At 44.6% G+C, this 24,658-nt stretch overlaps 1 protein-coding gene across 6 annotated transcripts; it reads left to right on the top strand.

Annotated features, from left to right (window-relative positions):
• The first annotated feature begins 553 nt into the window (after positions 1 to 553).
• Positions 554 to 15,733, top strand: Zbtb21 (zinc finger and BTB domain containing 21). 6 transcript variants are annotated; one of them, XM_052741354.1, is made up of 4 exons: positions 556 to 684; positions 5,625 to 5,767; positions 10,053 to 10,218; positions 12,244 to 15,733. In XM_052741354.1, exons 2-4 carry the CDS (start codon positions 5,699 to 5,701, stop codon positions 13,230 to 13,232), a joined length of 1,224 nt encoding a protein of 407 aa, XP_052597314.1. In that variant the 5' UTR covers positions 556 to 684; positions 5,625 to 5,698; the 3' UTR covers positions 13,233 to 15,733. The 6 variants fall into 6 exon arrangements, with proteins under 6 accessions (XP_052597312.1, XP_052597309.1, XP_052597314.1 ...); XM_052741353.1 differs by having other exon boundaries at positions 10,053 to 11,643; XM_052741349.1 differs by having other exon boundaries at positions 555 to 684; positions 10,053 to 15,733.
• The last annotated feature ends 8,925 nt before the right edge of the window (positions 15,734 to 24,658 follow it).

The raw sequence follows: 24,658 nt of genomic DNA, 5'->3' as shown, positions 1-24,658 counted from the left end.
GACAAATGAAACTGTCATTTTCATACAAAAAGGCTAAAAGAGAATTGATGTTGCCGAAGAAGAGTTGTGTGGGTTTTTTGTTTTGTTTTGTTGTTGTTTTAATGAGACAGGGTCTCACTCTGTAGTTCAGACCAGCTAACAGGAATTCTGCCTCAGCCTCTTGGGTGCTGGGAGTACATTCGTGAACCATCCTGCCCAGCTTCCACACCATTTTGAAAGGGAGAGGTTTGGATCTGTGATTGACAGGCAGATGCTACAGAGCGAACAAGAGGAACTGCTGATCTGAAGGGAGGCAAGCCTGAGAGCTCATTTTGTTCACTACAGCTCTCTCCAGGAGAAAGAAATGGAAATAAGCCACTTTCCGATAGCTCCGCATTCAGGGGCTTCCCACAGCCACATCGCCACCTACCCTCGGGGCGTCCCCAAACTCCACGGCTCGTGGCCGCGCCTCCTCGGAGAAGCACCCACGCTCCCGCAGGCCCGCCCCCAGCCCGCCCTCCGCCGCCCGGCACCCAATCCCACCGCCGCGCACGTGACGAGCGCTGCCTGCGATGACCTCATCCCTGGTGTGGGATGACGTCAAATTCAAGATGGATGGAATCACAGCGGCAGCGGCGGCTGCGGGTTGCGCTAGCCGAGTGTGAGAGGAAAGGGACCAGGCACCTGCCCGGGGGCTGAAGAGTGGTGAGTAACCGTCACGTCTCGCGCCCTCGAAGGACGTTGGGCCCTGTTGGGGGTTACGGCCTCCCCGCAAAACGCGGCCTTTCCTGACGTAACTCTGAGGTGATTTCTCTCCTTTTTTCCTCCCCCAGTGGGTTACGGGCGCCCGGCCCTTCTACGCGTGCGCGGGGCCGCGGTCCTCACCGAGCATGCTCAGACTCCCACGTAGCCTAGCGTGCCTTTACACTGCGCATGCTCTGTGCCCGCACTTGGCCTCACCCTCACTGCTGCGCATGCTCAGCCTCCGGGCCCGCTGAGCTGCTCACCCTGACCGGGATGGCCTGGGTAGCCAGGGAGTGGAGTCTCGGGACGCGCGCCCCTAGAGAGCCGTTGAGATGCCGCTGCGGGCAAGGGCACATTCAGGGCCTGGCAGCACGCGCGCGCGAGACCGGGGAGCTGGGTGGCACCCCGCACCTGCCGCGGCTGGAACGTGACAGCCTGTCGGCCAACCCCTCCGCGGACACCTCCTGAGCCCATGCAGACCCTGCCTCACCGTCCCCCTCCCCCGAGAAAGACCCTCCTCGCCCAGGGACATAGCGCGGAAGACCTTACTGCAGCCCACACGTCCGGGTCTCCCCGTCTCCTAGGCCTGGTTATTAGGAGCATCTCGAGTGCCCCTCTAAAGAGACCGCACCGTGTAATCAAAGAACCATGCACTGTGCGTCCCCGAGGCCCTGGGTACTGGAGAACCACACATTGTAGCACTTTGTAGGGGGCCTTAGGTTCTCCTTGAGGTTGCCCGACACAGGGGCGGTGTTGAGGGACACTGAGCAGCCCTCCGAAGCCTGGAATTTTTGTGTTGGTGCATGAACTCCAATTGCCTCTATGTCTTCGGACATCTGTGTTACAGCATAGTCCGGTGATTGTTCATCAGCATGACCCTGAGTCATGAGTTCCTGGATTTGTTTCATGATCCTCCCACCTTGTTTAAGAGGGTGAAAAATAGGTTAATCCATTTTAGCGTTTCCACCAAAAACCCTCCTCCACGTCTGGTAATTAATCATTACCCTTAATCAAATCTCTAAATATTGACATTAAAGGAGAAATTTGGCTTTCTTAAAAGTGACTCTTATTCAGCCCATGCACTTAACAGTATAGCATTTTTGTTTAGTGGAAGTATAGGGAGCATCGTTCTGCAGAAATAGAAATTGTCGATAGAAACTCACCCTCAGAAATTGACAGTATTATGTAGTGGGGGAAATTAGGTATAGGAACACTAAAAGCAACAAAAGAGTTAACATAGAGGTCTCCAGACAAGGAGATAACTTGAGAAGCCATTTTAGTTGTCTCTGTACTAGAGCTGACTGAGGGCTGGATTTACAGGTATCAGAGATGGGCCAAAGGGCAATGAAAAGAGAATAACTTTCTCCCTGAGGACACCTGGCTGGCATCACCTCAACCTAAGGAGGCAATGTATGAAGACAAGCAGGTGTGAGAGTGTGGATCACAAGTACCATGTAGGACAAGTGGGTTCATTGAGATGTATTTGTTCAGAAGGCAACCAGGGACTGGAGTCTGGAAAAGTCTGAGCAGAGATACAGAGGGTGTCATAGTCCAATTGTTAGAACAGCTACAAAATCTCAGAAAACGCTGAGAAAATGTGCTGTGCTGTGCTTTACAAGACTGAATAGATAAAGATGAGCAAGTTAAATCCTCAAGTCTAGTGAGCTTTTCCTACACCTTCCAAGCCTTGTGCTAGGAATCCACAGATGAAAACAGGGCTTTTATGGGGGAGCCTCTAGGGGATCTTCTGATGGATCCACATATAAAAGCTGATGAATTGAAATCACTATGGGGTAATAATTGCAGAGAGATAAAGTGTTGCTGTTGGCAAATTGCAAAAGCTTTATAGTTCCAGTTGAATCTTTCTATACAAAGTGGCCAAGTAAAGGAGAGGTAGAAGGTACTTTTAGGTTTCAGAAACTGGAAATGCAGGTTTGTGGGTTACATGGTAAGGAGTGCCACCCAGATATGGTACAGAGGTGAATTGACATCAGTCAGAGCAGCCTGTGTGCTAGTCTGTAGTTTGGGTTTTTCTAGGAAATAATAATTTTAAAAAACAAACTGTATTCTAAAACAGGGCAGTTAAAGTGGCCAACTTTATTTAGAGAAAGTAATCAAAGAGCTTCATTTCTACTCCTTAATTTAATAGAGAGTAGAAAGTAATCACATATTTATTGTGTAGGATCCCAAATTGGGCATCATGAGGAATGTCAGAAGTAGTGTATTGGACCTTAAAGAGCTTGCAATCCTGGTGGGACATGCAACCAGCTAGCATATGACAGTGAATAAACACAATGTATTGGTGTGCCTGCTCTGTGTGGCAAAGGAATTGGCAGGAAGGCATTTGCTTTTTTTTTTTCTTCTTCTTTTCTTTTTGACAAGGGCTTGCAATGCGCATTGACCTTGGATTCATAATCACCCTCCATCAGCCTCCCAAATGCTGGCATTGTAGACGTGTGCCACACACTGTATTTTATTACTTGTTCTAAGCTTAAGGACTGTGTTTATTGGCCTGCTTTAATTTAGTATACAGACCTAGTGACCTAAACAGCCCAAACTTATTTTCTCATAGTTAGAGAAGTTGGAAATTGGAGGTAAAGGCCAGGTCTCTCTTGGGGTCTCTCCCCTTGGCTTATAGACAGCATCTTCTTATGTCCTCATAGCATCTTCCTCCATGTCTGTCTCTGTTCTAATTCTTTGTTTAAAGATACCATTTTATTGACTCAGGCACAATTTAACTTACTTAGCTGTGTAAAAATTTCAGCTCCAAATATGATTGCCTTTTGAGGTGCAGAGGTTAGGACTTCGACATACAGACTAGGGGTATTGGCTGAGAATGTTCAGCCCTAAAGGATTCCCAAAGGATTAGAACTTGAGATGAGTTGGAAAAGGAGTTTGGCACAATCTAGGATGGTTCAGGTTGAGTGGTAGAGGAGGTCAGGTGGGCAGATTGTGTCTCTGGGACAGAAACAGGAAAAAGCACAGTAGGTAGCTAAAGTATTTTAAAAGTAGTCTGAATATAGATGTCTATAGAGGCTTGAAGGCCATTTATTAAAGATTTTGTATTTTAGCCTGTTTTAACTAGAACAGAGGAGACTATAACATTATTCGGTTTTTTCATCTTAACAAAACATTACATCAAGACGGTTCCTGAGCTCCCTCTGCACTCCTGAGGACTACACCAGCCATCACACTTCTCTCTCCATCAAGATATTTAGCACTTTGAAATCAACTTTTGGGGTTTCCTTATCTCTAGACACTGGGGCTTTATGTCTTGAGTACCCATGTGTTCAGATATACATTTAACCATGCCTTGTGCATGGAAAGAGCCAGTGAGTAAGCTGAATTCATGGAAGAGATTGTATGCTGGGACACTAATGAAAGCCTTGCTTGAGAAATCTAGCATATGAAGAATGAGCATGAAAGGCAGAACAGGAGCAGGCAGCATGCAGAAATATGCCAGAATAAAAACTGGCTAACTGGTTGAAAAGGGAATTTATTGAAAACAATACATGATTATTCTTGAGGTTTGAGGAAAATCTTAAAAAAAAACAAAAACAAAAACAAAAAAAACCTTGGACCACAAAGGACAAAACCAAACCACTTGCAGGAATGTACGAGTCAGACATTAGCACATTGAATTTTCAGACCACACTGAGATCCATCAGTCAGTTCCACTCAGCTGTTGCCTTTGTCTTGTCATGAACCATAGTCTAGGGAGAAAGTTTCTAGTTGGCCTGGTTTTGGGTGTGTGCCTATAACCATCAGCTTGCACTTGCTAGGCAAGAGTGTTCTTCAAAGCAACACAGAGGGTCACTGAGGAAGGAGCAATAGCTGCTGGGTGGCCAGAACAGATCAGCAGAGACTGCTTGTTTGCTGTCCTGGCTGAAGCTGACAATCTACCCTTGAACCAAATTTGAACTAGAGAGAGGGAGGCTGAAATGTGTTGAAGTAGAGTACAGTAACTTGATACCATGAAGGATCCCTTTAGCCAATCTGGCTTTGAAACCTGAGGCACTTTAGATAATTTCTGGATATCTGCAATGTTACCAGGTGAGTGATGATAAGATCAAGTGGAGAGAAAGAGGGCTAAATCCAGAAGTGAGGGTTTGGGGATGAGCTGTGTATATGTAGTTAGATGTTGGATGTTCACCTGTGTCACCAGCATCCCTAGAGTTACAGGATCATGTTAGGTTTTTGTAAGCACTCTCCAACATTGCAAAGGGGCAGTGTTTACAGAGCTTAGCCTGAGGTTCCCACAGAGCTGTTACTGTGAGTTTTTTGGACTAGTCCCAGAGCCTAGCTCATTTGTAATGATCTTTAGTTATGGAACCATTTTCTTAAATTGAAATAGGGGAAATCATTTTGAATCATCTCCATCTCCTTCTCACCCTCCCTTCGTAGTATCCGTTGAGTTTCTGACTGTGTGCTTCCCTTTCTTATGCATCTGTCCCCAGAATACTCTGCTCCAAAATTGCCTGCCTTCCTTAAACCCCAAAGTCCTTATTCTGTGTAATATAACAACGGAAATACTTGGGCTTAATTAATTTATATTAAGATTATAGATGTCTCACTTCAGCATCTAGTGTATTAAAGGCATTTGCATGATGGCATGAAGTAATTTCATTGAGTCTAGCTGTGAGGGGCTCTAGAGTCCTTTTGGGGATTTGACTTGAGGCCAGGGTAAGCTTTAAAAGATTTTAAGCCTGGGCCAATCAGATAATATTCTTGGAAGTTCTGAGCCTTTGGTTTTAACTTCAATATCAAGTGAGTCCCAAGCCCTCTCTGATGTCCCACCAGTCACTCAGCCACCCTTCCACCTCCTGGCCACATTGATAGTCTCCTGATATGAGTGTTCTTCCGTATTCTGTGCTTTCTTTATCACATTGTTGTCTGCCCAGTCACAGGAATGTGAGGTGCAGGAGAACAGGAAGCCAGCCAGCAAGCTCACCTCCCATCATCAGCACCTCTTACGATGCACAGTGTACAGCGGGCTCCCAAACACTCGGGAGAGGAAGAGAGAAGGAAGATGTGTACTTGCCAGGTGGGATTTGCTCTGCAGACTGAACCTTTCACAAGTTGTTTTGTTTGTGCATCATGAGATTTCCACATGATACAGGTAGGGCTATCAGAAAGGATGAGCAGTCCTGACAAGATTGCATTCCTGATAGATGGCAGTAGACCAAAGACTTCCCCATGGATAGCTGTCTACCATGAGCTTTTTACTGTAATAATTCTCTCCATTTTCCCCACTTTGAATCTCCAGGAAACAACATTAAGTAGAACCATCTCAGGCAGAGTTTGGGAAGATATTTGTAGGGAGATCCAAGTGATGCGGAAGTCAGCCTGTTTCAGAATCTAGTTTTTAGGGGAGTTTGTCTCAGCTGCTTCTGCTCTTAAATGGGCCTTTTCTTCCATAGGTGAGCTTCCAGGCTTTTTTGCCATGGTTAAGTGATGGGGTTTCTGCATTAATGAGTCAGGTAGATATGAGCAGGCCAGGGACAGCAATGTCTGTGTGGTTTGTACATGAGATTTGTTGCTGCTGTGACTTGTAGTTAACTCATGCAGGAAAATGAATCTTCTATACCTTAACATTCATTGAGAAAGTACACACAGCAGTACAACTGCTGTTCTGAGGGCTGAGCAGCTGAGATGTCAACAGGTCAAGTCCAGGGGGTTCATCTGCACTTCCCCAGCTACAGTGTGCTGGATTGCCAAGTAACACACAGAAGCTCTGCTTTTCCCTTTTGCTTGCTCTCTCAAGATAGTATTTATACTTCAGTTGCTAAACTCAATAAGCTGTTACACTTGCTGTAATCAAAATGCAAGAATTCAAATAGTCCTAGTTTTCAGGTAGACCAGGACTGGGACCATTGCTTTCAAGTCCTTATAATTGAATTAAAGTGTAAAAGCAACCCATAAGTAAAGGTGAATCCATACCACCTGGCCTTCTCTTCAGTCTCTCCAGAGACTGTAGGAACAGGTGTCACTCTTCTGCTTATGATTTCCAGTGTCTTCATTTTGGTTCCCAGAGCCAAAATGAATATCTAGATCAGTGTCATGATAGTTCCCAGGATGACTTTTGTTCTCTTTCTTGTAATGCTGCACATACTGCCCTGTCCCCATTTGAGTTACCTTACTTTTTCTGCCTGTCTCTTCCCCATGCTTTGGTCCCTCATCTGGCTACCTCTCACCTGAGTCTGGTGGCTGTCACCTGTACTGCATCTTCTGTGATATCCATAGACATTTCTCTGTACCTGCATAACTGTACAGTGTTAACAGATTGCTGTATGCTATTCCTATGCAAGACTGAACTCCAGGAGCTAGGCTGTCCTTGTCTTGTTGACATCCTCTGTGGTTAGAGTTTTAGCACATTTTGGGTGGATGCTAGCTTACACCTGTGGTTTTAGATTGTCTTGGTATCTTGGTTTTTTCTCAAAAGTAGAGCTTGAAACAAGGATCTAAATATAGATGTTTGTATGGGCAGAGATTTCAGAAAGCTCAGAAAAGGAAATAGAAAGATACGGAGGCAAGATTGATAAGTTGTCACTCGCTTATAGAGTGTCAGAACTGAATCTCTTAGAAAAGGAGAGGCAGGGAGAGAAGCAGCCTGATTTCTCTGCCAAATCCATCTCAACAAAGACCACCCTTCTCCCTGTCCTGGCAGGATCCTTGACTCTTCCCATTGCTCTGTAGTTACTCCATTAGAAAGCCTAATAGCTCTGCCTTTACATCCAATGCTAGCCCCACCAAGCCATCATGGCAGTAGACTTCTCCAATGTCCTTTGCTTTGTCACCTGCTGTCCACAATAAAGCTAGAAATGTTATAATTAAGACATGACTCAGGCTTCTTCCCTGTGGTCCTCCAATGCCCCCCCCCCCGCCCCCATTTTCTACATAGTAAAATTCCCTCCCAGCTACCCAGCCTTACAGTCTGACTCCTGAGATGATATCATCCATGACTCCCAGCTTTTTGGGCTCCAGTTTTACATGACCTTGGTTCTTTCCTCTGTTGTATTGTCTTTACTTCGTAATCCCTAGGCTCATGCCCTGTTCTCTTGAGTCTTCTCAAATGTACTTCCATGACTGATGAATGGATGGATGGTAGGTAGGTAGACACTATTTGTAGGTACCAACTGATGGAATACTCATCCCATTTGTCCCTCAGCAACATTGTGTGGAAACAGTTACTGTCCCTGTTTGCTGTGCAAGGGAAAGACTAAGACTTGAGTAACTGACTGGCCTAGAACACAGGTGACTCTGACCTCCAAGAAAAAAATTCATTTACAACTCAACTGGATGCATACTTGCACACAGGGCATATGTCTGTCTGTAACTGAAACTGGTTTCCCAAGCGCTTGCCACATTTAGTACTTTCTGACATTTTCTCTGTTAGTGCTTTATCTGTTTTTAATTGCTGCTTTCAAACCATTAAATTGAGTTTAGAAAAAAAAAAAACCCACTTGACAAATATCTGCCCAACCTTTGCTTCTGGTCTGCTGTTTCCCTTGTGTCAACATCTTGAGAAATTCTCAGTGCTACAGACTGCCAGTGCATGGCTGAGTCAGTCTTGTGGCAGTATAAGCTCAATGCTTTTCTGCTGACCCCTGTAAAAAATGAGACATGTCTTTACACAGATGTGTGGTTCTTACAGTTTACTAGCAGTGAGGAGAAATGGAAATGGTTGGCAGAAGAAAAGGATCTCATCCAAGCCCTTGTTACAAGTAAACGAGCTACATGTCACTCTTAAAGAAAAGCAGGCAAGAATGAAGGGAAACCTGGTGGGTGCTAGATTCATTTCTAGTGGCAGAGCCACACCCCATCTACATCTTGCATTCTGTCCTCTCTGAAAACCAAAGAGCCTAGTCTCCAAGTGACCAGTAAAGGCTGACCCTGGAGAGCTGGGAGCTGGGGACTTGTTATGTCTGGGGCTGGGTGTGGTTCTTGGCAGCAATCCCTCTAGAATAAGCCTGTCAAATATGTATCTAGTCACTGTGGATATGTTCTAATAGTAAAAATCAGTGTCTGTCTCTGTCTCTGTGTGTGTGTCTCTGTCTTTGTCTGTCTGTCTGTCTCTCTCTCTCTCTCTCTCTCTCTCTCTCTCTCTCTCTCTCTCTCACACACACACACACACACACACACACACACACACACACACACACACACATACACATACACATTCTGTGGTGCTGGTGATAGGATTCAGGGCCTTACATGTGCTAGGCAAGTACTCTTCCACTAAGCTATATCCCCCTAGCTCCATGACAATACTGTTAGCAGGAGTCAGTGATATAAAACTAGACCGCAGAGAGGAGGTGCTCATAGAGCAGAGCCCATACATCATGTCCCATGGGAAGCCTGTTTTTTTCTAGAGCACCAGGGAGGGAGTGGTAACCTGGACCTTCTTCTTTGATACTAAGTTAAACTTATTCTTGCAGTCCTGATAGTTATCTGCACCTTTATTGAGTGTTTGCTATAGATGCTTGCTCATCTAATCTTTGCCACACACTTGCAAGAGGGCACAGTTGTTACCTCACTTCACACACGGACCCGTGTACAGAGGGCATCAGCTTACAGGGTAGAGCCTGTACCTCAGCCAAGTGTCTGGTCCCAAAACTCACACTCACCCACCAAGTTGCCTTCTCTCACCTTTAGAATTGAACAGAATTTCAGTGACCCTTCAGTTAAAATTCTTTAATCAGCTTTACAGCCAGGCTAAAGTTCTCTGTGCTGTTGAAAATGACATGTAGTAAGAAAATAGCATTTAAAAAAATCACAAGCAATTAGTATAAGAAGGAAAACAACCTTTTAATTCTCTGATGCTTCTAACCTTTATTAAACACTTTGACCTAGTAATTAGCAAGTAATTATTCCCTTTCCAAGTTCATTTTTTTTTAAGATATATTTATTTATTACATATACAGAAGAGGGTGCCAGATCTTATTACAGATGGTCACCATGTGGGTGCTGGGAATTGAACTCAGGACCTCTGGAAGGGCATTCGTGCTCTTAACCTCTGAGCCATCTCTCCAGCCCCCCAAGTTCATTTTTATAAGTCCACAGTCCATTATTAATTTTTAGCAGTCATGTTGAGTTTAAGTATATATCTTGTAAAACCTAAAGTATAAGATAGTAATAAAACTAAAGTAGAATTGTAGACTTGAGGAATTTTGACAATTCAAATAAACTAAATGTAACCAAGCATCAAATTGGTAAGGACCCTAAATGTTAAACCTCATTTTCAAGTGTCACCTCTGTGTACACCTATTAAGTTCGAGCAGACCTTTGATGGAATACAAATGCTGATGGTCTCACCTTCTGTCTTCCAGATAAACTGCAGGATGGAGGGACTGCTGCATTACATCAACCCAGCACATGCCATCTCTCTGCTCAGCGCCCTCAATGAGGAGCGCCTCAAGGGACAGCTGTGTGATGTACTCCTGATTGTTGGGGACCAGAAGTTCCGAGCTCATAAGAACGTCTTGGCTGCCAGCAGTGAGTACTTCCAGAGTTTATTCACGAATAAGGAGAACGAGGCACAGACTGTCTTTCAGCTGGACTTCTGTGAGCCTGATGCTTTTGACAACGTTCTGAACTACATTTACTCTTCCTCCCTTTTTGTGGAGAAGGGCAGCCTTGCTGCTGTGCAGGAGCTGGGGTATAGCCTTGGTATCTCCTTCCTGACCAACATCGTTGCCAAAGCCCCTCAGGCTCCTTTTCCAGCCTGTCCCAACAGGAAAAGAGTGCCGGTGGAAGATGATGAGACCAGCTCTCAAAAGCGAAGTGTCATCGTGTGTCAGGGCAGAAGCGAAGTGCCAGGGAAAGCCAGTGGTCCAGCCGTGCAGGACCTCAGCCTTGCTGCCCGGTCCTCCCCGAGTGGTGCAGTCAAGACCAGCACCAATAAGCCACATGTGGCCAAGCCGCCAGAGCAGCTTCACAGTCTGTCCTTAACTGAAAAGAGTTGGCCGAAGGATAGTGCTGCGGTATATGCAAAGTCTCTGGAACAGCCTGGGGCTTTGGATGATCCTAACAGGGGCAATTTGGTTAAGAGAAATGCAGTCCTACCCCCAAAGCCTTCACAAGACAGGGAGGCCACGGACGATAAGCCTGGGGTGAGCAGCCAGCTTCCCAAGGGGAAGGCTATAGAGCTGGCTCTGAAGAGACCACGGCCACCTGTTCTGTCTCTTCGTAGCTCATCAGAGACTCCATATCTCTTAAAAGAAACTAGCAAAGGAGGTGGTCAGGGGGAGGATAGGAATTTGCTCTACTACTCTAAGCTAGGCCTGGTGGTTCCATCCAGTGGGCCTGCTTCTGCAAACCAGAGCATTGACAGAAGTGGCCCATTAGTGAAAAGCCTCCTCAGGCGGTCACTGTCTATGGACAGCCAGGTTCCTGTTTACTCCCCCTCTATAGATTTGAAGTTATCCCAGGGATCATCCACAGCAGCAAATGAGGCACCAGGCAGTGTGTTCTGTGCAGTGTCTCAAAAGTCATCTTTAAAAGATGGCAGTGAAAAAAAAGCCCTGGATGACAGGCCTCAAGCTCTCCAGCCTCATCGCCTCAGGTCCTTTAGTGCTTCTCAGTCAACAGACAGGGAGGGGACCTCCCCTGTGACTGAGGTGCGCATTAAGACTGAGCCTAGCAGCCCTCTGTCGGACCCTTCAGACATCATCCGGGTCACCGTGGGAGATGCAGCAACGTCTACAAGAGACCTGCCCCTCAAAGCAGAGGAAGACCAGAGGGATATTAGCAGACTCCCAGCAAAGAGAAGGTTCCAGGCAGACAGAAGGTCACCCTTGAAGAAAGCAAGGGCAAATGAGCATGGGCCTTCTGTCTCAGAAGAGAACTGTGAGGAGGACAGGAGCCCTCCTTCCCTTGACAGCAACTTCCCAGATTCTGAATTAAACAGAGAGGAGTTTGGTGAGTTGGAGGGGACGAGACCAAACAAAAAATTTAAATGCAAACATTGCCTTAAGATTTTTAGATCAACCGCGGGTCTTCACCGCCATGTTAACATGTACCATAACCCAGAGAAGCCTTACGCTTGTGACATCTGTCACAAGAGGTTTCATACCAACTTCAAAGTGTGGACACACTGTCAGACCCAACACGGCATAGTGAAGAACCCATCGCCAGCCTCTAGTTCCCATGCAGTTTTGGATGAGAAATTCCAAAGAAAACTGATTGACATAGTGAGAGAGAGGGAGATTAAGAAGGCCCTGATCATTAAGCTGAGGCGCAGCAAGCCTGGCTTCCAGGGACAGAGTAGCTCCCCAGCACAGCAAGTCATCAAGAGGAACTTGCGCTCCCGAGCCAAAGGGGCCTACATTTGTGCCTACTGTGGCAAGGCATACCGTTTTCTCTCTCAGTTTAAGCAGCACATAAAGATGCACCCGGGAGAGAGGCCCCTCGGAGTGAGCAGAGCTGCTAAGCCGAAAGAGCGGGCTCTGGCACGCGCGGTAGAGAGCAAGGAGGTTTACCCGTGCCGCCTCTGTAATGCTAAGCTCTCTTCTCTTCTAGAGCAAGGCAACCACGAGCGCTTGTGCCGGAACGCCACCGTTTGCCCTTACTGCAGCCTCAGGTTCTTCTCCCCCGCGCTGAAGCAGGAGCATGAGGACAGGTGTGAGTACAAAAAGCTGACCTGCCTGGAGTGTATGCGCACCTTCAAGTCTTCCTTCAGCATCTGGCGGCACCAGGTAGAAGTGCACAACCAGAACAACATGGCTTCAGCAGAGAACATCTCCTTGCCCACCCTGGACCACAACGGTGAAGTGGCAGCTGCTTCCAGGCCTCAGGCTGAGCCTACCAAGGTAAACCATGCGGCTGCTCCAAAAGAGGACACAGCGTTTAGTGACTCTTCAGAGCAAGTGAACTTCGATTCTGAGGATTCCTCCTGCCTCCCTGAAGACTTGAGTCTTTCAAAGCAACTGAAAGTCCAAGTCAAAGAGGAGCCTGTGGAGGAGGCTGAGGAGGAGGCTCCTGAGGCCAGTGCAGCTCCCAGGGAGGCTGGCCCCAGCAAGGAGGCTGGTCTGTGGCCTTGCGAGAAATGTGGGAAGATGTTCACAGCACACAAGCAGCTGGAGCGACACCAGGAGCTGCTGTGTTCCGTGAAGCCCTTCATCTGCCATGTGTGCCACAAAGCCTTCCGTACCAACTTCCGGCTTTGGAGTCACTTCCAGTCCCACATGTCTCAGGCCACAGAGGAGCCTGCACAGAAAGAGGCTGAGGTGTGTCCTGTGCCCACAAACTCCCCATCACCACCACCTCTGCCACCTCCACCACCCTTGCCCAAGATCCAGCCCCTGGAGCCCGACAGCCCCACAGGCCTTCCTGAGAACCCAACCCCAGCCACAGAGAAGCTGTTTGCACCCCAGGAGTCAGACACCCTCTTCTACCACGCCCCTCCCCTTTCAGCAATCACATTTAAAAGACAGTTCATGTGCAAGCTCTGCCATAGGACATTCAAGACCGCCTTCAGTCTTTGGAGTCATGAGCAGACACACAATTAAATGACTTACCCCTCTCACCTGTCAGAAAACAGCAGGCCCCTGACTTGTGAACTGTGTCCTAAGACAACATTTTTTTTTTTTTTTAAGTAAAGGTTGGAAATTGTATGAATTTTAGGTTTGGGATAAATTGATATTGGCTTGGAATGTCCTTATAGCTTCAGAAACAAACTCTGAAATATTGTGGCTCTGGACCTCAGTCAGCAGGGGTTTGATTCTGTTACTGTTGAAGTTGGGTTAATGTTGGTGAATTGCATGGTTCCTCATTCCAAGGTGTCACTATAATGACTTGATTGAGGTTTTTGGTTTTTGTTTTCTGGGTAGTGGGATACTAGGGTATTGTTGGGGTTTTGGTTTTGGGTTTTTTAATTTATTATTTCAGACACCTAAGTTTGAGGTACCCCCTAGCCATGTTTCTAAGGCCAAAAACATATGAAGAAGAAAGGAAGTTGTTTGCAGTATTGAGTCAGATTTTAGAATACCTTAGCAATAAGAAAAGACAAACCCCAACTTTAGTAAATTATCCTGACACTTGATAAGACAAATATTTGGTATTTTGTGGTCCTTTGAAACTTTCTTTTTGTATGAAAATTGTGAGAATTTAAATCAGCAATAGTCACAATTAGATTTTTTTATGACAAGCTGTCAATCACTTCGTATAATCAGTAATGGCCATGTGCTAAGGAGGGCAGAGAAATGGAAGCATGTTTGTGAAAAGCTCAACAGTCAGCAGCAACAGATTAGTTGTGAAAGCCACTGAACTCTGTGGTATGCCCTCTGCATTATAGCAGCTTTCAACGGGCACTTTAGAACTGACAGTGCTTGGTCTCCACCAGCTTGAAACTCGTGTTGTTGGGATAAGCAGTGCTAGCCAGCATGAAGTTACCGGTGCACAGCCTCACCACACCCTGGACCACCATTCCTTCTAGGGGCTTCAGAGGTTGGAGGAAGTGCCACATTGCAGCTTCCATGTGCTTTCCAAGAACTGTATGCACAACATACACATTTCTGCCTGTCTTTTGTGAGGATGTCTATGGGAGTATTGACGTGGATAGCAGTGAAAATGTCACTAGCAAAGGTCCAAAATTAGTTTTTGCAATTTGATTTGGTACTTAGGGTTTGGGTTTCTTTTTTTTTTCTGTTCCATGTAGGTTATAATTAAAAGCCTCTCCATAGGCAATATCCACAGTTTACTGTATTTCAAAAAGGCAAAATTTTGATTTCACTCCCCCAAGGGAGTATCATACCTGGAAAGGAAATTAGGAGACAAATTCCCTATTTACTTTTGCCAAGAGCTGTTTCTTTACATTTTCAAGGTGTGCTCTAGCAGAGACACCACCCATCTGCTCACCAGCACTCTACACCCATGGTAGCAAAGGCAGTCTTTATATTAAAACAAACATTTTTATAAAATACTAATTGACTTTATATACTATAGAAGCTGTATGTGGAATTTTGACTTTTATCCTTTCACTTGAAAAGGCTATTGAAAATTCCTAAATATGTCTGCATTTCCTATTTTGTTCCTTAAATTTTAAGAGAAGGGAAATAAAATTAGGTTGCAGTTACTGATTCTTGCCATCTGCTTTTTTGAACTATGCATTTTAGAGATGAACTAACAGTGTCCACCTTTTAATGAATGAAGCTAGTGCCAGGCTGTGTAGCTGTCCACTGCACTCATTCCCTGTGGTGAGTGTCTGGTCTCTAAACACCTTGGAGTGTCACCTTTTTTAAGACCATCTCCCTGCATGGTCATCTCCTGTGTAGCTACAGAGCGATAATCTCCAAACCAGACATTACCAGATCAGTGCTCCAGGACTTGAACCTATGCTACATTTTTGAAGATTTATAAAATAACATTGTTACAAAAAAAGAAAAAAAGTATTTTTTATCTAAATGTAGGGTCTGCATATCTGTTAGGTTTTACAAATTATCAGTGTTTGTCACCTTTTTTGTCTAGGAATATAAAGCATAAGACTTCAAATAAAATTTTGAACCAAAAACATTTATAATGCAGTTGTGGTTTTTCTATTGCTTTTTTATACTGTATCTTAAAAGATGTCAGGCCGAAAGAGTTTATTTTGGTGTCAAAAACTATCCTTCCACTCATGTAACTATTTTAAATGCTAAGAAACAAAATAATGAAAGACATTAATCACTGTATTCAGTAAACAGTTTTTTAGAGAATGTCTATCTCAGCTAGCAGGCAGATGTTTGGTGTATTAAATAAATAGGTCTTTCACCATTGTAAATCTTTAGATAGTAAAGATATTCTTGTAAATGTTTTTCTGATTGTAATTAATTTTTGCAAGTATAGAAAGCACATTGTTTCTGTAATTATTTAAGATGCCTGCTTTTTTTATGCAGTTGTGGAAAGAATGTAAACTGTTTTAATATATTCTTTGTTAACCTAAAAACTTGTTACTGAATTGTTTTCTTTATGTGGGGAGGATTGAGTACCTAAAACATGTTTTTCCTACTAAGAGTAAAAAATTAAGCTAACAGATCTTACATCTGAGGGTTAGCATTTCCAGATTGCTAAGCAAATTCTCCCTTTAAAACTAGTTATGCATCTGTGGTTCTGCCAGATATACAGCTGACCAGGGCTGTGTGTATTCTGCTTTTCTGTTTCAGAATGTGTCCTTCTCTTTGAAAAGATTGCCTTGTACTCAGTCGCTTACCACCTGAACCTACATGTAGCCTGTGCTGGCACTAATGAAAGTGGTGACTGAGATGGTAAGATGGGCCTCTCCTTGAGACAGAGGCCTGAATACCACCTTCCCAGGCCTGGTCGGCTGGAAGGCAGGGCCTGAAGCTGTGTTCCCTGTGGTTGGGCTCTCATGAATATGTGTGTGTGTGTGTGTGTGTGTGTGAAGTTGGTGCATTTCCTTAGTACAAAATGAGTAGCTTTCATTCCTTCAGATTTCTTTATAAATCCTATCCATTAACCTTTATTAGAAATTCAGTCAGTTTGTTAATTTCTAATATCTGATTAGTGGTTTGGGGGTAGTTGTGAAATGCATTAACGACTCAGATAATACCAGTGAATAACCTTCTTAAGTATTCTTTAAAAATAGATTTTAATCCAGTTACATACCCATCATCACTGTATTCTCTGTTTGAGAAGCTGAGCCCACAAGTAGCATAGTGAGACTGTCTCCAAAAAACAAGTCACAGTATTCAAGTGGTGCTTCAAGTATTCAAATATTGCTGTGACTTTAGCACTGTAAGACATTTGATACTTTTGTGATTTTTAGCATGCTTTTCAGTTCCTCTGTGAGGACTCCAGCTGAGGGCTTTTCTCCAGGACAGGGAGCTAAATTGGGATTCAGATTCTAGAGAAGAAAAGAAAGTTAGTGTCCGGTGTTTTAAAGATTCCTTTTAGAAACAGACTTTGGGGAATCCGAAGTATTTTCCTGTAAATCTTTACAATAATTGGATTCCACATTCTTGGGTCATTTGTGTATACTGTCTGAATTGCCACAGTTCTTGGTTAATATTGATTCTCAGAAGGTGACCATTTGTAGCTGGCTTTAATCCAAATTGCACTGAGAGCAGTTTTTCATCAGATTCTGTTTAAGTGAAAGCAAACGGGTTTTATAATTGTGTACACGTTTGGTTGTTACATGCTTTTGCAGAATAGACTGCTTGGCTTTTTTTTTTTTTTTTAGAAATAACTTTTTGGGGACTGAAATTGAATAGTAATATAAGGATGTAATGATGCTCCATTGCTTATTTAATTCTGTAGTCTTTCCTTCGTTTAATGGTACCAACAATGTGCTGTGCTCTGAGTTGTACTGCCACTGGTACCCTCTCTGCTTTGAAAATCATCACTGGTGTTGATGACAGTGAAGGGGGACTCTCCTGTCAGGATGATTGGAGCAGCACTGGAGAGTTTGGGGGTACTTGATTTTCTTACCCTCTACCCCTATTCCAAGCTGCCTCTGGAATTAAGTTGCTAGAGCTCTCAGGTGTGTGGGGTACCACAAGTATGTAAACATTAAGACTAGATGGATGGGCATCTGTGCCTGTCTGCTTTGTGTCATTCCTGCTCAGATTCAGTTTGAAACCACCATTTACTATCACAAGGATGATCTTGTGTTAGTGAGGAGGGTGTAAGTAAATACATGACAACGTCTGAGCACCTGCCTTCGTGCTAAGCTAGTCCTGGCTGTAACATTTTTCACTGTAATGAGGCTCCTCCATCACAGAGATATAGTCCCACTTTATTTTTGCAAATACCTGGCTGTGGGTATGTCACCAAGGTAACAGAAAGGGCACAGAGAGAATGGGCAACTCCTCCGATGGATGGAGCTGCTTGCATTCCCTCCAGCGACTTTGCTTCCCTTGCTAGAATCCAAAGCCAGTCTGTTGGGTATGTGTGCCTAAATTTCTTCAGCACACCAAGGACCAATGATGCTGTTTGTTAACCTCTTCCCTCCCCCTGCTTACCCAACAGTTCAACACAGAACTGAGTTTGAGCTAAAGAATTTGAACATTCTTCTTGGCAGCCATCAGCTTTCTGGGTTTGGATCTGTTGCTCTCCTGCAGCCTCCTCAGTCCTCATCACACACAAAATCTCTAAGTGCCATGCTGCCAAAAGCAATGCCTAATGTCTAATGGTTTCCCAAAGAGACTACATTATGTCTTGGTTCTTATGGACATGGGCTATAGGGGACAGAAGGACCAGGTGGCAGGTACTACTCATGCAAGGGCATTGGAGAGTACATCCCTGTGATGCATAGTGCTTTACAGAATATTCACTTGAGTCCCAGCTATAGCTTTGATTTGGAGATTATGTGATTGGCTGTCCACCCTGTCTTCCACAGTGGAGCTGTGTTAGCTCCATGTCATGACAAAACCCTAAGGTGACTTGAAGGAAGAAAGGCTTACTTGTCCCATAGTGTCAGAGGTTGCAGTCAATGGTGAACTGCTCCATTGCTTTGAGCCTGTGGCAAGGCAGAATGCCATGGGGAGAACATTGTGGAGCAGAGCTGTTCACCTCACAGCTAGGCACTGTGGTCCCCTTTGAGGTATAATTGCATTGACTTACTTCAACTGGATTTCCCTCCCAAAGACTATACTACCTTCCATTGGGACCCTGATTGGTCACCAAGCCTACAGCACATAGCCTTTGGAGGACATTTCAGATGAAAACCATAACAGATCCCTCAGTCCATCCATTTCTTGTCTACCTTACTAGATGAAGCAGGCCCAGGACATGGTATTGTATCTTTCAGTATTCCCACGCCTGGCATAGAATGATGCCTATTAGTTAGCAGATAAATTCACAACAAATCTGGTCACAGGCAAGGGACAGCCAAGTCAATTTATCTTCAGCTAGTAGTAAAAACAGTGAGTTTCTACATTCAACTATTCAGTGAGATCCAAGGTGTATCTTCATTTTTAGATGAGTTGCAGCCCCAGAAGGAATGGCCAGATTTAGACAGGCAAGCCCCTCATACTCAAATACCACTAGGTGCTACCAACACAGATAAGCTAGGTGCAAGTCATTGGTGCTTCTCAATGTGCAGCTCAAATGATATCATCAGTATCCCTAAGAAGAGAGGTAACAGCTGACACCAAGTGCTTGTTAGACACCAGAGCTGGGCTTGCTTTCACTTTATTTCTGTTTCCAATCTTAGGCAACCCAGTCATAGCTGGTCTTCTTTCATGTGGATATTCCTTAACCTATGATTCTCATAGCCCTGGTCGTTTGGACAATTGTGAGCTGGTCCTTTGGTAGAGTATCCCTTGATTGGATCAGCCCCTGCCATGCATATGTTTGGAGGCAGTGTTGTGCCCGTGTTGAGAGACCCCCAAGCAAGACCACCACAGAGCCAATATCCAATGCAAGTACAAAAGGGTTTATTAAAACAAGCAAGGCCGGGATTGGTCAGTGTCCAACATACTGGCCAGCCAGATGAAGGAGGATGGCCCTGAGCTCTCAGAGTGAAGGGTTTTTAAAGGGAAAAACCGAAAGCTAGGGGGTACAAGCCTTTGCATTCCAGGGTCATACTTCAGTTAACAGGAACATTTAGCCAAGAGAAGAACTACAGAAGACAAAATACAGTTGGAGACTCTCCCAGTACTATTGGAGACTTTGATGGATTAAGCCTTTGTTTTAGCTATTACTTGGCCAGCAGCCTGCCCATCCTGAGGGTGGGGGTCCCCTTGACCAGAGTCTTAGCTGGCTGGCTGTGTCTGGAACTTGGTTCAGTTTCTATCTTAGTGCTGTTAGGAAAAATGGAGTTTGTCTCTCTCACCAGCGTAACTCAGAAACCATATTCTCTTCACATCCCACCATGGGGACACAAACATATACACAACTGTAGTGTATTTGTCCTGTTTCTGGTGTGTTCCTTTCAGTCTTGTGCCTGAGGCAGATGCTGCCCATCTTCTCTGTACTTTCTCCCTTTCAGCCAGAACACAATTTATGGAAGATGTTTTGAGACTCTAAAAGCCCATTCCTTTTCTCAACCTTATCCTGTAGTTGTGGCTAATAATCACTGCCTAAGTTATGTGGTAATATTGTGTCCCCCCAATATATTGTGTACCCTAATAAACTTATCTGGGGTCAGAGAACAGAGCAGTCACTAGATAGACATAGAGGCCAGAAAATGGTGGTACACAAACCTTTAATCCTATCACTCAGGAGGCAGAGATCCATCTGGATCTCTGTGACTTCAAGGCCACGCTGGAAACAGAGCCAGGCAGTGGTGGCACACATCTTTAGTCCCAACACTTGAGATCCCATGTCTTTGCTTGGGAAGGACACACACCTTTAATCCCAGGAAGTGATGGCAGGAAGCAGAAAGGTATATAAGGTATATAAGCCAGAAACTAGAGGCTTTTAAGCTTTTAGGCTTTTAGCAGAAGTTCAGCTGAGATCCATTGAGGTGAGGACTCAGAAGCTTTCAGTCTGAGGATTTGTGGAAACAGGATCGGCTGAGGAGTTGTCGAGGAGAGGTTAGCTGTGGCTTGTTTGGTTTCTCTGATCTTTCAGAATTCACCCAACATCTGGCTCCATGTATTTTATTTAATAAGACCTTTAGCAATCATCTTACAAAGTTATTTTTATTTTGTAGTCACTGCCAAATGGGTATTCCCTCATCTCACCCTTGCTTCAGTTATTTATGGATTTTCTTTTCTGCAAAACAAATGAACAGCACAGCCCCCCCACTCCCCCACTCCTTGTACTGACTTCCCTGTCTACTCTTGTGTGCTCTAGAGTCACTGATCCTGTTCTATACAACTGGCTATACCCTGTAGCCTGCAGTCTTTAATGCTTAAATTAGTCTAAATATCCCTTCATGTATTTTGCTTTGAGGCACTAGATGTTACATAACCTTAAGGCATTCTTTCCTCCCAGATGTCTGAAACTAGCCATTTCCTTAGGAAATTCAGTTATTTTGGGGGGGAGTCAGAAAGGAGAAGCATGATGCTCAGTTGGCACTCAAATGTGGATACCCTATGTCCTTCAGCAGCCCAGCTTAGAGGGGAACACACGCACATAGCTGGGAAGATAACTCAGTTTTCTTTCAAACTCAAGAACCTGAGTTTTATCCCTACGACTTATTTTTTTTTTTTTTAAAAGAGCTCCATATTGCCAGGCATGGTGGCACTCACCTTTAATTCTAGCACTTGGAGGTTAGAGATAGGAAAATAGATCTCTGTGAGTTTGAGGCCAGCCAGGAATACATAGTGAAACCCTGTGTCAAAAATGAATGAATAAATAAGTACCTAAAAGCTGAGGATGGAAAAGTCAGATGGTGGCTTACAATGGTAATTCCAACACCAGGGAGGTAGACAGGTGGATCCCTGGAAATTGCTAGTCAGCCACCCTAGTCTATTGGCCTGGTGAGCTCCAGGCCAGCAAGGGACTCTTATCTCAACAAACAAAATGGATGGCATATGAGGAATAACACCTGAGGTTGTCCTCTACACACACATACACACATGAGGAGAAGGAGGATGGTGCTGAGACATGGCTCAGTGTTTAGAGTGCATACTTACTACTGTTTCAGAGGACCTGAGTTTGGTTCCCAGCACCACACTGATCAGCTCAGGACTGCCTGTATTTCCAGCTGCAGGGAATGTGATGCCATTTTCTGGCCTCTAAGGACACCTGTACTCAGTGCATATACTCACACATAAACACACAGGCATATGTATAATTAGAATAAATATTTATAAACAAAAGGAATAGGAGAGCTAATTAGGGTGGAGGGAGAATGGAATGAAAACCGGTACCTCTCTAATGTTTGGTATATGTGTGGTCACAGATACTTCTAGCTTGGAAGTGGCTCATGCATATAGGAGCTTGACACTTCATTGTCTTCATAGTAAACCTGAGTGACCATGTTTTTCACTTCCAGTGATCTCCTAAACCACAGCCTAGCACTTGAATTTGATAACCTGACAATGGGTGCCACCCTACCTTTAGACAGCCTTTACTTTTCTTTTTTGAAAAAAAATACAGCATATTTGTGTGTGTGTGTGTGTGTGTGTGTGTGTGTGTGTGTGTGTGTGTGTGTGTGTGTGTGTGTATTGTCTATGAGCATAGGCACACATGCCATAGAACACATGTGGAGGTCAGAGCACAACTTTTGTTGTGCCCAACTCCTCAGGTGTACTGGGTGCAAGGCTATACCCTAGAAAAGGAGGATGGAATGGCATCTGACTTGCTCATCTGGGAAGAAAGTCCCTGTGGATTGGTAACAGAGGTGGTATGTAGTTAAAAGAGCAAGCAAGCATGCTGACCTGCCTGATGTAATGAAGACATCAGGAAGTCAGGATAGGTAGTTTTTGTCAGTGCACTGGGAAAGGGCATTCGGCACGTAAGGAGGCAGAGGTTTTGTTCTGTGAGACTCCATGATCATTGAGGTGGGTCTACAAGTTAATTTTGTAGAGTTCATCAAAAGACTCAGCAGAGTGCTTGCCTAGCATGAAAAAGCTCTTGTTTTGCTCCTTAGCACAGTGACACACACCTGTAATTCAAGCACTCAGGGAGGTGGAGGCAAGAAGTTCAAAATAAAGTTCAAGGTCTTCCTTTGCTATATATCTAGTTAAGGTCAGCCTAGCTTACATGAAACATGCCTTTAATTTAAAAAAAAGATGATGGCTTGGTGAGTACCACCAACCCTGACAGCCTGAGTTCACTTGATCTCCAAGGCCCAGAGTAAGGAGACAACGCCTGAAAGTTGTGCTCTGACCTCCACATGTGTGCTGTGGTATGTGTGCCTATGCACGAGTGCACACCGTCCCCCCTCAAATGTAGTGTTTTTTTTTTTTCCAAAAGGGGGGAAAAACTGTCCACCAGATCAGAGATCACAGGGGATTACTGAACTGTGTGCAAAGTTGGGTGCTATTTGCTATCTGTTTTCTTTGTAAGGTTCAAAAACATATAGTGTGAAACACCTTGCTAGCCCTTTCATTTAGGACAAAAGTACTTGCCTTAGGGCTGTTGTGTCTCAGAAGAACTGGGCTTTCTTCCACAACCCTATCACCACCACCATGCAAACTGCTGTAGAACTGAAGGGGTGGTCCCTGCCTTGTAGGGGTGAGAATTTGGGCAGGGTGATACTTGCCACCAGTGGGAGGTTTGTGATGCAAGGAACATTTTCTCTGGACATGCTTTGATTGGCCAGAGTGACGCTAGAAAGAGGTAATAGAATTCCACTCAGCCTCACAATGTACATTATTTAAAAACTCTGTTCTTGGAGGTCAGCATTTTTTCAGGACACAGCTAACAGAGAGGAAGAACATTCTGTGCTCCTAAAAGTGTCAAGTTGGCCCTGATTAGAGGGGAAAATGAGGCAAGCAGGATTGAAGGAGGAGGTTGCACAGGCCAGCTAGGAGAACTAGATTCCCAGATAGAGGAATGGAAAGTTTTCCGTTGATGACAACCTCCTGACAGATGTGAGGACTGGAGCCTAAGCTATGAGGGCAAAAGATTTTATATCTATTTATTGTGTGTGTGAGTCTGGTCATGTATATGCCACAGTGTGAATGGGGAGGTCCGAAGAAGCATTTTAGGATTTGATTCTTTCCTTCCTCCTTGTTTGAAGTAAGGTCTTTACTTTTTCTGTTGCTGTGTTCCGTACTGTAGTGGTTATCTGACCCAGAGCTTCTGGCAAGTTCTCCAGTCTCCACTTCCCATCTTGCCATAGGGGTTCAATCCCCAGCATAGCATGATCCAGCGTGGTGGTCCTTGACTGTAATCTAAGTGCTTGAAAGGTAGAGGCAGGAAGGTCAGAAGTTCAAAGTCATCCTTGGATACATTGTGAGTTCAAGGTCAGCCTAGACTACATAAGCCCTGGTCAGAAAGAAAGAAAGGAAGAGCATCAGGAAGAAGAAAGTGTACACACTGAGGAGGACAAGTAAGAGGACATCATTGGGGCTCCGCAGGTGGATTGGAAATGAGTTGATGGACACACTTGTGTAGGACTAAAAAGAGTAAATGAACAAGGAGGCACATTAGGAAAAAATAAATTCTGATGATGGTGTTGGTAAACTATTTTATCCTGAAGTAATATCATGCGATGCCTATTTTCCCACCTTTCAATATGTTCAGCTACTTTGATGTTCTAAAAGAAAACAAACTATTTTTAAAATATGGAGAATTGCTACTGTGGGATTCACCAAGTTGTTTTGTAATTGTGCACACATATTTCTATCTCAGGGATGTGACTCTGTGGCCCACCTTAGTGCTTTCCCACAAGAGTGAGAGCTATTCCCTGCTAGTCCATGTTGGGAAGCTGCCCCAGGGCTGAAAAAAGAGACAAGACAGGTAATAAAGGGGCCTGTGCCAGGTTGCCCTTGAGCTGCTTGTGCTGTGTGTAAGTAGAGCTACCTTCTGTAGGGACCTTCTCCTTTCAGGAGTTATTAGGGTCAGAGCCTGGGCCCTGATGGCCAGACTCAGCATTCTGTCCACAATGGGCTACTTAAATGACAAGTAACAGAGAAAAAAGATACAGTCAATGCAGCCACTGACCACAAATGCCATTTGGGGGCTTTGTACAGGAGTTTTAGGTTTAGACAGAGGACAAAAGGCATACATAGCTAAGTAGTCCTGGTCAGGGTGTGGTCCTGTCCATTACTAACCTGTAATTGTCCTAACTCTAGTCACTTCTGCAAGATGGTCTGACACAGTTGTCAGAACCAAGTGAAATCTCTTTATGGTCCAGGTTCCTCCTTATTCTGACTCCAGGCTTCAGGCTTTTTCTTCTGTAAGCATAAGATCCCTGCAGAAATTCTAATTCCTTGTGAACCATTATTTCCATAGTCTGACAGCCAAAGTGAGGGCCCAGGTGTGTGTCTTTTTAAATATCTTCATTACTGTAAGGATGATTACACTCTGAAGATTTGGAAAGAATCTCACAGACACAGAGGTGAGCATTTGTCAGTTACCCTCCACCTCCTGGCAC

The sequence above is a fragment of the Peromyscus californicus genome, unplaced genomic scaffold, assembly GCF_007827085.1.
Source record: "Peromyscus californicus insignis strain IS unplaced genomic scaffold, ASM782708v3 Scaffold_16__1_contigs__length_79575227, whole genome shotgun sequence".
Lineage (NCBI taxonomy): Eukaryota > Metazoa > Chordata > Mammalia > Rodentia > Cricetidae > Peromyscus > Peromyscus californicus.
This window is presented reverse-complemented; position numbering and strand designations above follow the sequence as displayed.